The sequence below is a fragment of the Biomphalaria glabrata genome, chromosome 9 (genome assembly GCF_947242115.1).
Source record: "Biomphalaria glabrata chromosome 9, xgBioGlab47.1, whole genome shotgun sequence".
NCBI classification, from domain to species: Eukaryota; Metazoa; Mollusca; class Gastropoda; family Planorbidae; genus Biomphalaria; species Biomphalaria glabrata.
The window spans coordinates 20,240,826-20,253,810 of NC_074719.1; the positions used below are offsets into that span (position 1 = coordinate 20,240,826).

Genomic DNA, 12,985 nt, shown 5'->3' on the forward strand with positions numbered 1-12,985 from the left:
CTAGGTAGCCAAGCCAAGCCAAGTTCAAGCGCACAGGGAAAAACTCTAGTTTGACCGTTAATATTTTTCAAAAAAAAATTAGATTAAATTTGGCAATAAATTTGAGTAAAAAAAAGTCGAAGTCAGCTGTAGTATATCGATAACTGAGTTGTTTATTAAATTTAAGTTGCTTTAAGTTTATTGATAGATTACTTCTAAATTCTAGATCTAGAAGTATATCTAGGTCTAGATATTCAGTGTTCTAAATCAGCAGTCTAAATCTAGATCTACTTCTAGATGTCTATAAAACCAAAATAATAAAACAATGACAATTGTACAAAGAAGCTAAATGCTCGGTGCTGAGATTAATCCCTAATAGAACGGTCCAGGTATCTGGCAGTGTTCTGTAGGGTTTGCCTGTCTCCGTACAGGGCAAGACCCCCGCATGCACCAGTTCTGTTTCATGTTTCAAGACTAGTCGTATCTTCGATTGTGTTTCTGAGCACACTGCATCATTGAGGATGTGTTCTACTGTGTCGTATTCCGTGTGACAGTGTTGACATCTGGGATCGTGGTTCTCTCGGATCCTAGCGAAGTAGGCTCCTATCCGACAGTGCCAAGTGCGAAGCCGTGCCAAAATTGCCTTATCCTTTCTGTCTAACTGCCACCATTTGTCCTTCCTGTTTAGGCGTTTGAGAACCTTCCAGACTTCCCGCCCCGTGCTACAAAGGTGCCCGCTATCTTACCACTTGGACTTGATCCATTCACAAATCCTCGCTTTAGTACTCTCGTATGTTTGCGGCTACTCTGGTGGATCAAAAAGCGTCCTGTTTTTGACAAAATGTCTGCCTTCTCCCTTCCCTTTGATTCCACAGTGTGAGGGGATCCATTGCCTAATAGATAGAGACGTAGGTTCATCGAGCTGGCGGTACGAGTTCGATACTCGGCTTGACCTAGAATTATTTCTATTTATAGTTTCTTTTATTATATTTGAATTTATTTTAAGTTGTATAACGGAGGCATGGGCGTAGCCAGGATCCCCCCCGCCCCCCCCCCACCCGCCAAAAAATATATTTATATGTATGTATGTGTGTGTTTGTATGTGTACAAAATCTCTAATACATTCTGACCCTTCATTCTTTCGGAAGACGTTTATTGTACCCTAGAATTTCTTCCTGTCGAGTTAGTGCAAAAATTTAGACCTTCGCCTTTGCCAGCAAGGGGGTCTTGGGGAGCGCTGTGAGCACTATTTCTGGTATTGAAAGCCAACAAAATGCATATTCTAAGGTATCTACAGTGCATTTTCCTGATATTAAAAAGTTATATTTCAAAAACCTAATATGTTATTCTTATTGACTTAGGCCCTACCGCGCCGTTCGGCGTATTTGCCGTCAAGCTGTTTCCACAAAAATCTGTCACTGGTAATGTCTGAAGCCTCTTCCCACCTGCTCTGAGGACCTCCATGAATGTGTGGCGTCAAGTTGTACTAGGATGTCATCGCAACTCTTATTATGTGTAATTCATTTTGTCGAAGAACATGTCCCGCAAACCTCTTGCGACGCTCTGTCACAATCTTACTAAGGGGTCGACTTCCAGTTCGGCATAGGATTTCCTTGATTTAGACCCGAACTCTATTACTGACTCCTAAAATCTGTCCTAGCCATCTTTGTTGAGCTACGTTTAGTGTTTTTCAATTTCGCAGATGACTATTTACTGCCCTTTATTAATGGAGCCTCGCCACTGGTAGAAATGTGTAACCTCTCTTGGAATTAGGTGACTGTAATTTGCTTTAGATTTTTTATCGAAAAGGGAAGTTTTATCGTCAAAATCATCTATTGGGGTTTTAAACTAAAAAATCTCTGGAGTTTTTTGTTGTTTTTTTTTTAATTTCAAAACCCCATTTAGCTACGGTCATAGAATTTGATAACTGTAGTTTGCTTTAGAATAATATTGAAGATAGAGATTTTCCACATCAAAACGCTCTGTAAGGAGATTTTAAACTCAAAAGCATCTGGAGGGGTTTTAAACTTTTTTTAAAAAGCCATCTGTAGGAGAAGGATTTAAAGTCAAAACCCCCAATTGGTTTGGCTACACTCATATAATTTTAGTGTGCAATTTTGTTTTTTTTATATTGAAGAGGTATTTTTTTTTAGCATCAAACCCCTCTGAAGGGGAGTTTAAACTCAAAACCCTTTTGGCTACGCTCATAGATTTTAGTGTGTAATGTGCCATTTTTAGCGGCCCCCGAAAAGGGAAAAGACGCTATTAGTTTTGTGCGAAATGTCTGTCCGTCTGTCTCGTTTAGATCTCGTAAACTAAAAAAGATATTGAAAATCCAACATCACAATATTTTAGACCATTCAAAGTTCTAATGCAACGACTACTTTTTTTTTTGTGAAAGCGAAAAATCTAATTTTTAAAATCAGTAATGCAAGCATTTTTTATAGAGAAAAAGCTAATTAGTATGCATTATAAGTGAGAGCTAAATTAAAACGAATAGTAATCTTGTGAACTTTATTTTCCTTAGTATGTCTTTTTTTAGGATTTGAATAAGAGATTGAGCCTTTTCAAAACAATTAGATCAATTATAAGACATCAGTTAGGCCAGGGGAGTCGCGGTGGCTGAGGTGTAACGCACTTGGCTTCCGAACCGAGGGTCCCGGGTTCGAATCCTGGTGAAGACTGGGATTTTCAACTTTGGAATCTTTGGGCGCCTCTGAGTCCACTCAGCTCTAATGGGTACGTGACATTAGTTGGAGAAAAGTAAAGGCGGTTGGTCGTTGTGCTGGCTACATGACACCCTCGTTAACCGTAGGCCACAAAAAACAGATGAACTTAACATCATCTGCCCTATAGACCACAAGGTCTGAAAGGGAACTAGTTAGGCCAGGTTCACATCTAACTTTTCATTCACTCTCACCTATCCTTTGATCTGCGGGACCGTTGGGGCACTACACAAGATCTGTCAACCTTCTTTCTCAATTCTTATCTTTCATTTGTCTTTGATATAATTTCATTCGGATGTTCTTTCTGAAAATATTGAAGCCTGCCTGGGTGGACCACTTCGGGGGCCGATTCTGCTAAAACTCCCGGCAGGGGGTTTTAAACTCAAAACCCCCTAGTAGGGGGTTTTAAACTCAAAACCACCTGGTAAGGGGTTTTAAACTCAAAAACCCTAGACGGTGCTGGGGCAATTGATGGTTTAGTATTAAAGTCTCACCTAAAATAAACAAAATCAAAGCAAAAAATCAGTCACTAAATTCCAATCCGGGGTAGGGGGATTCATTAGAGGGGGGGGGGTGAACCCCCCTCCCCGGCTACGCCCATGAATGGAGGTATTGTCTTTATAAAACAATATATTTTTTAAAATGTTTTTTTTTTTGAAGTATTTTTATTTCAATTTTACTTTGTTTTCATTAAAAGTTTCTGTTTGAAATTTCTTGTGTCTGAAATTTATTTGTTCTGAAAATGAGTAGTACCTATAAATTTTGTTCTGCTTCACATTACTTGTTGATTCTAGCGATTGTAAATGACAATTGTTGCCACTGATATTTGTTGGATGAATCTTTCTTTCTACCTAACATTCCAGCAGGGCCGGCCATAGGCCGAGGCAAACTAGGCAGCCGCCTAGGGCCTTTTATTGATGGGAGCCTCACATAGTGCGACATACACGCTGTTTTTAGAAGAAATAGCGAAACTTATGTCCAACGTTAGTTCTGGACTACACTAGGTCTTTAATAAATTTCATAATTTTATTTTTTCGCTGTTAATTTTTTTATTTTTCTGTTTCATTTGGGGCCACCACATTCACTTCGCCTAGGGCCTCCAATGTAAGGCCCGCCCTGATTCCAGTTTCCTGATATTTGTTATACGTGACAATTGTCACTCCTAACATTTGTTCTAACATTGAACAAACCAAAATTCGTTGTGGTTGACTTTTTGTGTGTGCGTACTAGCGTTATATATGCACATTGTTCCTACCATTTAATAATTGTTACATTTTTCTGTAAATGTGATTTATTGCCCTTACTTACACATTTGCCCACGTTTAACAATTACTTAAGTGATTTTTTTTTAACTTACTGATAGTTCCCCCCCCCCTCTCAGACCTTGTGGTCTATAGGGCAGATGATGTAAAGGTCATCTGATTCTGTGGCCTACGGTTAACGGGGGTGTCATGTGGCCAGCACAACGACCAACTTTACTTTTCCCCAACTAATGTCAGATACCCATTAGAGCTGGGTAGACTCAGAGGCGCCAAAGATCCCGAAATAAAAATCCCTGTCTTCACCAGGATTCGAACTTACTGGTAGAAGTGATGTTTTTAATTTTAACTTACTGACACAAGTGATGTTTTTAACGTGTTTTAAAATGGGACATCACTAACTTCCACAAACGTTGCCCTTTAAGTACAAAAAAAAAAGTTTGTTAAGTTTCAGTGTGAACTTTTGAGCCTAATGAAACATTTATTTTGTCAATGCTTTACTTTTCATTGAATAGCAGATTATGTTTGTGGGTTTTGGAGCAGGAACAAGATTTCAACAGAAACATTTGTTTGCATCAGACGCTACGAAGATAACGTGCGAAACTCCAAACGTTTTCGTGGCCCCTGTGGGTTGACGACAACGACACCAACATGTATTCGTGGCCCCTTTGGGTTGAAAACAATGACACCAACATGTATTCGTGGTCCCTGTGGGTTGACAACAATGCCACCAACATGTATTTGTGGCCCCTGTGGGTTGACAACAATGACACCAACAAGTATTTGTGACACCTGTGGGTTGACAACTTTGACACCAACATGTATTCGTAGTCCCTGTGGGTTGACAACTTGGCATTGACACCAACATGTATTCGTGGTCCCTGTGGGTTGACAACTTGCCAATGACACCAACATGTATTCGTGGCACCTGTGGGTTGACAACTTGCCAATGACACCAACATGTATTCGTGGCCCCTGTGGGTTGACAACAATGACACCAACATGTTAGATCTTAAAGAGACCGATAGTAACAAATTCCAGGTTGTACAGGGAAGAAATAAGCGAAAAGATTTGACTGGCATATATCAAGGAAACGTGCTTTCACAGGTAGGAATTATGTTTTAATTTAACAGGAGCAATGCCTGAATCTTAGTTGGAAAATACCCAGAGCTATGTTTACTTTTAGACTAACTATATTTAGAAGATTACTTTCTGTCCAGTTTTTTAACTTCGTATATTTCAACTACGGGTTCATCACGGTTTTTCCGAAGTATTTTGTTTTATTCTCGTGTGAAAGATCAGCTCGATTAATGGCCGAAAGAAATCTGATTTTCCACCGTCTTCTAAGTCTGGATCTATCGACCTATCATTAGAATTTTTAAAAACTTTGTGTAGATTTATACATTCACTTAACAGGCAATTTTTTTTTTTTGGGGGGGGGGGGGTGAAGTAAGGCGGAGTAAAAACAATGTAAAGTGTTATCTTTTTAAATCGATCATTCATTAGTCATTGAGAGCAAAATAATAGGTCTTACAGTGCTTAGCTGTATACTTTGTCTTGACCTTTGAGTCGGTTAGTTAACAAGTCGTATTCCTTGACTAGTTGTGCGGGTTTATATCCAGAGGTAGAGATGAACAACTCCCCCCCCCCCCCCCACCACACCCATTACTTTTATTGGTTTATTCCATCACATTGAGTTTATTGACAGATCGGTGACCTAAGCGTGACCTCCGTGACTTCTATATCGAGGGTGTCGTCACAGGTCAAATACGACGTTGGTTTAATGTCAGCATATTGAGACTCTCTATAGTTCACACCTTACTTGGTAGTTAATTTTAATTAGGGGCTGGTCTTCAAGCCACACCTCTACCCGAGTATACGGGCAATGAGTTTGCTTATTTGGAGAAAAATCTCAAATACGGGGCTGGACTAAAAGCCAAACCTTTACACAAGTGCCGAACCTGGCCTTACTGATGTTATTGAATGATTATCTAATTGATTTAATTGTTTTGTAATGCACCAATCTCTCTAGGAAAGAGGGTTTTCACTTTGGTTAAAGATGTCTTTATGTGATTAAGAGTTACAAAAAATGTCCACGTTGGTAGTATAAAACGCTGCTTATTAAATGGTATTTTTTATTTCTTTTAAATATATTCAACGTAAATGAATACTAAATAGATTATTTCTCTTTAAAATTTAAAATATATGTAGATATTTGACATCAAAAATTAAATTCAGTGATACAATTTTTTTAAACGTTTAAAAAAAGAAAATAAAAAATATGTACAAATGTGTTCAATATTTGACATGTATGATATACCCCTACTGAAAAAATTTGTGAATAGTTGTAAAGATGGTGTATTTTTTCTATGAAAAACTGCTTGCATAGTTAATTTTAAAATTAAACGTTTCGCTTTCAGAAAAGAAAAAAAAAGTAGCCATTGCATCAGAACTTAGAAAGGTCTAAAATATTTTCAATATCTTTTCTAGTTTTTTTAGATCTAAAATATTCTAAACGGGACGGACGAAAAGACTGTACAAACTTTTCAGGGACCACTAAAAAAAATCATTCAGTTTAATATACAAGACGTTCATTGATAAATACACATTCGATCTAGGAAGTAAAAAAAAAAAAACTACGCTTCGAAACTGAGACGTGTGTCTGGTCAGTTTGTCAACATTAACATAGTCCACAAATATCAAAAGTAAAAGCTTGATTCAAGAGAATGTCGCCACATTTCTGGATGGCCGGTACGTCTTTTTTATCTTCTTTGGGAGCAAGATAACTATTCTTTTCACAATACCTTCTTGGAACCTTCTGGGTAGAACTGGACAAGGTTCTCGAAAACGGCTCCAATGAATTTTCTTGAAATTAGACAGTTGATGTATATCGCTGAGAAAACAATTATTACCTCGTTGGTCACACGGGGAAAACTCTGGTTTGACAGTTGATTTTCTTCCAGGAAAAAGCGTTTCCAGTTGTCTAGAAAAACACTTATAGTGGTCGGGTTTTATTTCACGTGGTCCTGGCTTTAACCCCAAACAGATTTCGTCACGGTACGTAGACACAAAGTGAAACAACTTTCTTATGCAGTACAACACGGAACTAAATACATAACTATGTATGTGGGTACATGCCTTCTCTTGTGTGTGAAGGACGTGAGTGTGTATATCTTGTATATGAAAAATGTGTGTGTGTGTGTTTGTGCGCGCTTGAAGAAAACTTGCACTATTTTGGTAAACAACCACAGACTTGGTTGCTGTTTTTTTTTAATGTGACAAGCAAGACAGATAACTCATGCTAAGTTAATAAAGGAACACAATTTCAGTGGAATGATATGGACAGCAGTACAAAATAAAATGGGTATCTGTCAGCCTCGGCTCAACACTTTGTCCGGGACTTCTCTTCGTGTCACTATAACGCGATTCACTAGTCTCTTCGACTGCGACCTCAAGTGTGCTTACTATAATAGCCAATCGAAAGTATCAGCAGGGTTTGACTGTTTTAATTGTGCTCATTTAGTGTCACATAAAGACTATGTCAAACTAAGTGCTCTGGGATACGTCTGTTATACATTTTGAAATATGTAAGTTTTGTTTTTTTTACAATGTCACATATGGTTTGAGAAACATCACTTGTAATAACAATTAACTTTACTCGGGGATAGAAAATTTTAAAGTAAAGTAGAAGGCTTAGAACAGCGTAGTACATTCAGCAACTATTTATTACCAACTTATTACACTATGAGCTGTAGGGCATCGGAGTAGGGTTGATGGTTCAAATCCACTGTTAACATTACTTCACGAGAGGCTAAGAATAATGAGAAAACTATTGATATAATAATGCCTAGTTGACACGATAAAAAGGCTGATAACTAATTACATTTGTATAATATGAATTTAAATGGATTAAATAGTTAAAAATAATCTAGTATCAAATACCTTAACGTGAGAAAATTCTTTTTGATAACAAATAACAATCGAAGGACATGGACATTCGCCATCGTGTCCATCTGTATGCCTAGTTTATGTACTGTCTGTTTGACAGGGGGCGGCATATGGAATGTTATATGTTCAGTTTGAGGTTTGATATCTCTTTCAGGTTTTTACATTCTCTCAAAACAGCCTACTTTATACAAGTTATAGAGCGATTTGTTTTCTCTAAATAACCAATTGATAATCCTTTTTAAGCGAATGTATTAGACCTTATACTATTCCATTGATAGGCTTTAGACTCTTGACTTAGAAGACGATGCGCACATTTTTCCTCAACACTAATTGATGAAGCTCTCCAAGGAGGGCTAGTCCGTTCAGAACACATTTATTTCTCGTTGTCTAGCCAAATTAAAATTCATTTCTTTTTCAAAAAAATGTAGCGGTCAAACTAAAGCTTTCGTAGTGTGGCCAACCAGCTAGTAATTCTGTTCCCAACGATATAACTGTCAAATTTCTAGGAAAATCGTTAGAGCCGTTTTCGAGATCCCAGTCCACCAAGGTTCCACCCACCATTGTAATAAAAATTCCATTAAAGACAGACACAACACATAGAGAAATTCATGGACTTGATCTTTTTCACTTTCCCCAGTCAACGAGTGTCGCTAATACAGTCCAGTTTTTGCACCATTCGACTCTTCGCTTAATGGATAGAAATCACCCACTTCGAGACGACTTGACTTAGCTATTCTGGAGAGGGTCTAAACTTTAAGCCATCCTAAATTTTCTAACGCTGCTTGCTGACAAGTCAACAGACTAGTTTTCCCTGTGCTGTCATCACCACGTAACTGTAAGGCTCCAAGGCTTTCATTTCTGTAGTTACAAGATTTAGGTCATGACATGGTTGAGAAGAATGTGTCAGACACAAGGAAGTGGATGATAAAGTTCTGGTCGAATGAGACAAATAGAACAATATAAGCGAACCGATAATCTTTTGTTATAGCTAAGTCAAAATAGTCTGTTTACGGGCATCACACTCTTGAATGGGACTGAAAATGATTTGTAAACTATTGATGTAACCAATCAAAACTGATGAACCAAGAAACACAACGAAATGGTTTAGACTTAGAGTAAAACTAAGAAGGAGTTTTGAAGTAAATCGTAAAGGAATAACCAAGAACGAATACATTGAGTTCTATCACTGGTTACAAAGCTTATATCATCTCACTGTCTCTCTCTCCGGCACTTTATGTCTCCCACTTCCAAGTCTAGGATCAAGTTGGCAATTACAACTTTTCACAATTATTTATCTAATTATATATGATTATACTTATATATGACTGTAAATGTGAGTTCGTGGAGTTCTTCCTCTTAGATCAATTTTTTTCGACTAATTATTGATATTTCGCATAGTCTCCCTTCTCGGCCCTAATGCTCATCCGTCCCTCCTTTCTCGTACATTGTTCAAGATCACGCGATATCGTACGAGATGGAAGTACACAAAACAGACTTACAACACTGTCATCTTTCATAAACTATCATCTGTTATAAAAGATCATGTCTCGATCATGTCTTATAGAAGGACAGAACCCATAAAAGGACATTTCTTATGCAACAGTTTGTCTCTTTCAAAATGTTCTTTCTTATCCAATGGAAACACTTATCATGGCTATAGATCTTCCATTTGTTCCCCTCCACACTCTGGTGAAAACGGAAGCGTCAAGTACTTAAACTTCATTAATGTGAAGGTCGCACACAAAATATTACTATGGAATATGTCTTTACATTTTATAACGCTATGTATTGTTTTATATTCTAGACATTCTGCCCCTACAAATGTTAAGAATCATATCATTTTTTACTACCAGGCCTGTCTACGAGTTCATTTTGTTTCACATTAATCTATCCACAGAACGAAGTCACAACTAAGCATGTCTTGGGGAGGAATGTCGTGTACTGCATTGTTCGTCTATTGTTTCCTTGGTCTGCCTACTGCTGGAGAACTTCAAGAAATGTCTGACCTGCTGTCAACGTATGCAGACCTCGAGACAGGCGAGGAAAATCTTTTTGAGTCTGCTCCAGGTAGAAAGAAACAACAGAAGGATTTCAACGAGGACTTGGACGACTTGCCTAAACAGTATGAAGGAAAGGTTAAGTCAGGCTTCAAAGAATCATTTGTGAACGATATTGTCAGGAATGGCAATAGAGAAACTGACAGATACATCGACAATTCTCCATTGGGCAAATCCAAATGGATCACCTGTATCAACTCTTCTCGTTCAACTGCTTTCTTTGCCTCGGCGGAGAAGTGCAGGAAGACTGTGGATATGACAGTTAACTGTTCCGGATTAAATTTGACCGCTGTCCCGCCTGACTTGCCTTTCAATATGAAGCAGCTTATCTTAGACAACAATGTAATCAGCGAGCTGCCTGACAATACATTCGAGAACTACACTCACCTGCAGAATTTGAGCATTGCTTCAAACTGTCTGAGGCTTTTGCACAATGACTCTTTCTATGGCCTGCGTCATTTGAGAACTCTTGTACTGACAAATAACATTTTGATTTATGAAGCTAACACATTTCCATTGTTTGTATTTCGTCCTTTGAAAAATCTCACCAAACTAAAGCTCAACCTGAACAACCCATACTACACACGACCCAATGACAACTATCCGGACGCAGCATTATCCTACTTGAAACGCTTGACATCTTTGTACATTGATGGCCTGAGAAATACAAAGTTCGGCAGAGGGTTTTCAAACATGACCAACCTGAAAGATTTGACCCTGGCTGGGTTTACTACCAGCAACTGCCGTATATCATCTCTTTACGCAGACATGTTCATCCACCTGTCCCACTTGGAGTATTTGAGTCTCCAGGACTGCTATCTCCAGGGCGACCAGATCGATGTCAAGGCATTCGAGCCTCTGTCTAAACTCAAAATACTGAGCCTCACTCACAACGAAGACATCGGTATTGAAAATATCCACAAGATTTTCTACGGGCTGAGAAATGCGACGTTTCTCCGAGATTTGTACTTGCAGCTAATCAATAATAGATACGCTCTAGGTCAGTGCCTAAACCATGACCTACTGACCTATTTCCCACCAAACGTAGAGCATCTAGACGTCCAGGAGAATAACATCGAGGCTGTGGATACATACTTTTTAGATAAACTTCCCAAATCTCTCAAGACATTAGATTTGTCTGGTAACAGATTTGTACTCGGCACCTATGTTTCCGGGATGTATAAACTGGCCAACTTGTCGGAGCTACGTTTGAACGGAGGCAAATATTTCTACAATCTCCCAACTTACTATCCCTACAAATCCCAGAATCCTTTTTCCGAACCAAAGCCGAACTCCTCGTGTAGTATTTACAGCGATGCTGGGGTGAAGGTCACCAAAACAAAATTTGTGCTGCACTTTCCACTCAATCTCACTAACATTGAAATGAATGAGGCAGGGCTGAGTTATAAACTGTCATACTTACAGGTCAACTCAAGCAACAATGTGGAAAACATCACTCTAAGTGGAAACAATTTTGTGTATTTACTAGGACCGATTTATGGGTTTAAGAAACTGAAATTTCTTGACCTATCCAGAAGTCAAGTAAGGAGTATATTTTCTACTTTTTTCAAGAACCTCCCGACCTTGACCTACTTAAATCTCAGTATTAACCTACTTTCCCGATGTCACAGAAATTTGAAAAAAAAGTATATTTATGAAGCACTTGTTAACCTTGAAGTGTTAGATCTGGGTTTAAATAACATTGATGAATTCACTCCACATATTCTGGATCACTTGATAAGTTTAAAAAAATTGTTTCTAGACTACAATCCCCTAAAATCATTCGATGTGAACATTTCAAACATGCCTCAGTTAGAGTATCTCAGCCTCAGGCACTCGAGGCTTCATCGACTAAGTGTGTATACGATGAAAGCCATTGACGAGCACATCACAAGGGGCGTCAATCTTTCTATCGATATGGCATTCAATCCGATTCTTTGCGAGTGCTCGAACTTAGATTTCATTCGTTGGATGACGGCATCTTCCGCATTTGACCCCAAATTTGAGAGCTATTTCTGTATGTATTCTGATGGTTCCATGCAGTTTATAGACGACCAGTTCGAGAACACATTGATGATTCTCAGCCACGAGTGCGCCTCACACGTGATCATCTTTTTCAGCGTCTCCAGTGGCACCACGTTCTTGATTATACTCATCCTCATCGCCATACTCCATCGTTTCCGGTGGAAGCTCAAATATATGTACTACGCGGCCTATTTACATTACTGGAAAAGCTCCGCACGTGACCCTAACGGGAAGGCGTTCAGCTATGACGTTTTCCTCTGCTACCATGAAGACGACGAGAGCTTCGTTCTGGACACCCTCTGCGTCGAGCTGGAGAAGCGTGGCCTGAAAACACTGGTCCACAAACGGGACTTTGTCTCTGGGAAGCCCATCGTGTCTAATATCGTGGAGGCGGTCAATTGTAGCAGGAAAACGCTAGTGGTTCTCACTGACAACATGGCCCGCAGCAAGTGGTGCCAGTTTGAGGTCCAGATGGCCACCATGGAGGCGGTGTCTTACAAGAGACCCGTGCTGATCTTTCTTCTCATGTCTGACGTTCCGTGCTGCATCATGGGCGCCGAGCTGTCCTACTGTGTCCAGAACAACACTTACTTGCAGTACCCAAGCCCATCAAAGAGAAATGGACACTCAGAGATGGACAACTTTTGGATCAAACTTGTTTCAGATCTAAAGAATTAAATTACTGCTGGACTAAGTGAAAGGGTGAGGTGGCTGAGTGGTAAGGCGCTTGGCTTCCGAAACGAGCGATCTCGGGTTTGAATCTCGATGAAGCAGGGATTTCAAGCTTCTTGATTTTTAGAACGCCCCTCAATTAACCCAACTTTAATGGGTACCTGACATTAGTTTGGAAAAATTAAGACGATTAGTCGTTGTGCTGGCCTTATGACACTCTCGTTAAACAGATGACCTTTACATCATCCGTAATATAGATCGCAAAAATTGAAAGGGGTACTTCACTTTCTTTTATATTATTTTTAAACAATCACTCCTG

General features: G+C 39.1%; 1 protein-coding gene across 2 annotated transcripts; it reads left to right on the forward strand.

Moving 5' to 3' along the window:
* The first annotated feature begins 7,156 nt into the window (after nt 1-7,156).
* Nucleotides 7,157-12,922, forward strand: LOC106073361 (toll-like receptor 4). Of its 2 annotated transcripts, XM_056040265.1 has the most exons (3): nt 7,157-7,551; nt 8,550-8,747; nt 9,810-12,922. In XM_056040265.1, exon 3 carries the CDS (start codon nt 9,829-9,831, stop codon nt 12,670-12,672), a length of 2,844 nt encoding a protein of 947 aa, XP_055896240.1. In that variant the 5' UTR covers nt 7,157-7,551; nt 8,550-8,747; nt 9,810-9,828; the 3' UTR covers nt 12,673-12,922. The 2 variants fall into 2 exon arrangements, with proteins under 2 accessions (XP_055896240.1, XP_013089343.2); XM_013233889.2 differs by lacking the exon at nt 8,550-8,747.
* The last annotated feature ends 63 nt before the right edge of the window (nt 12,923-12,985 follow it).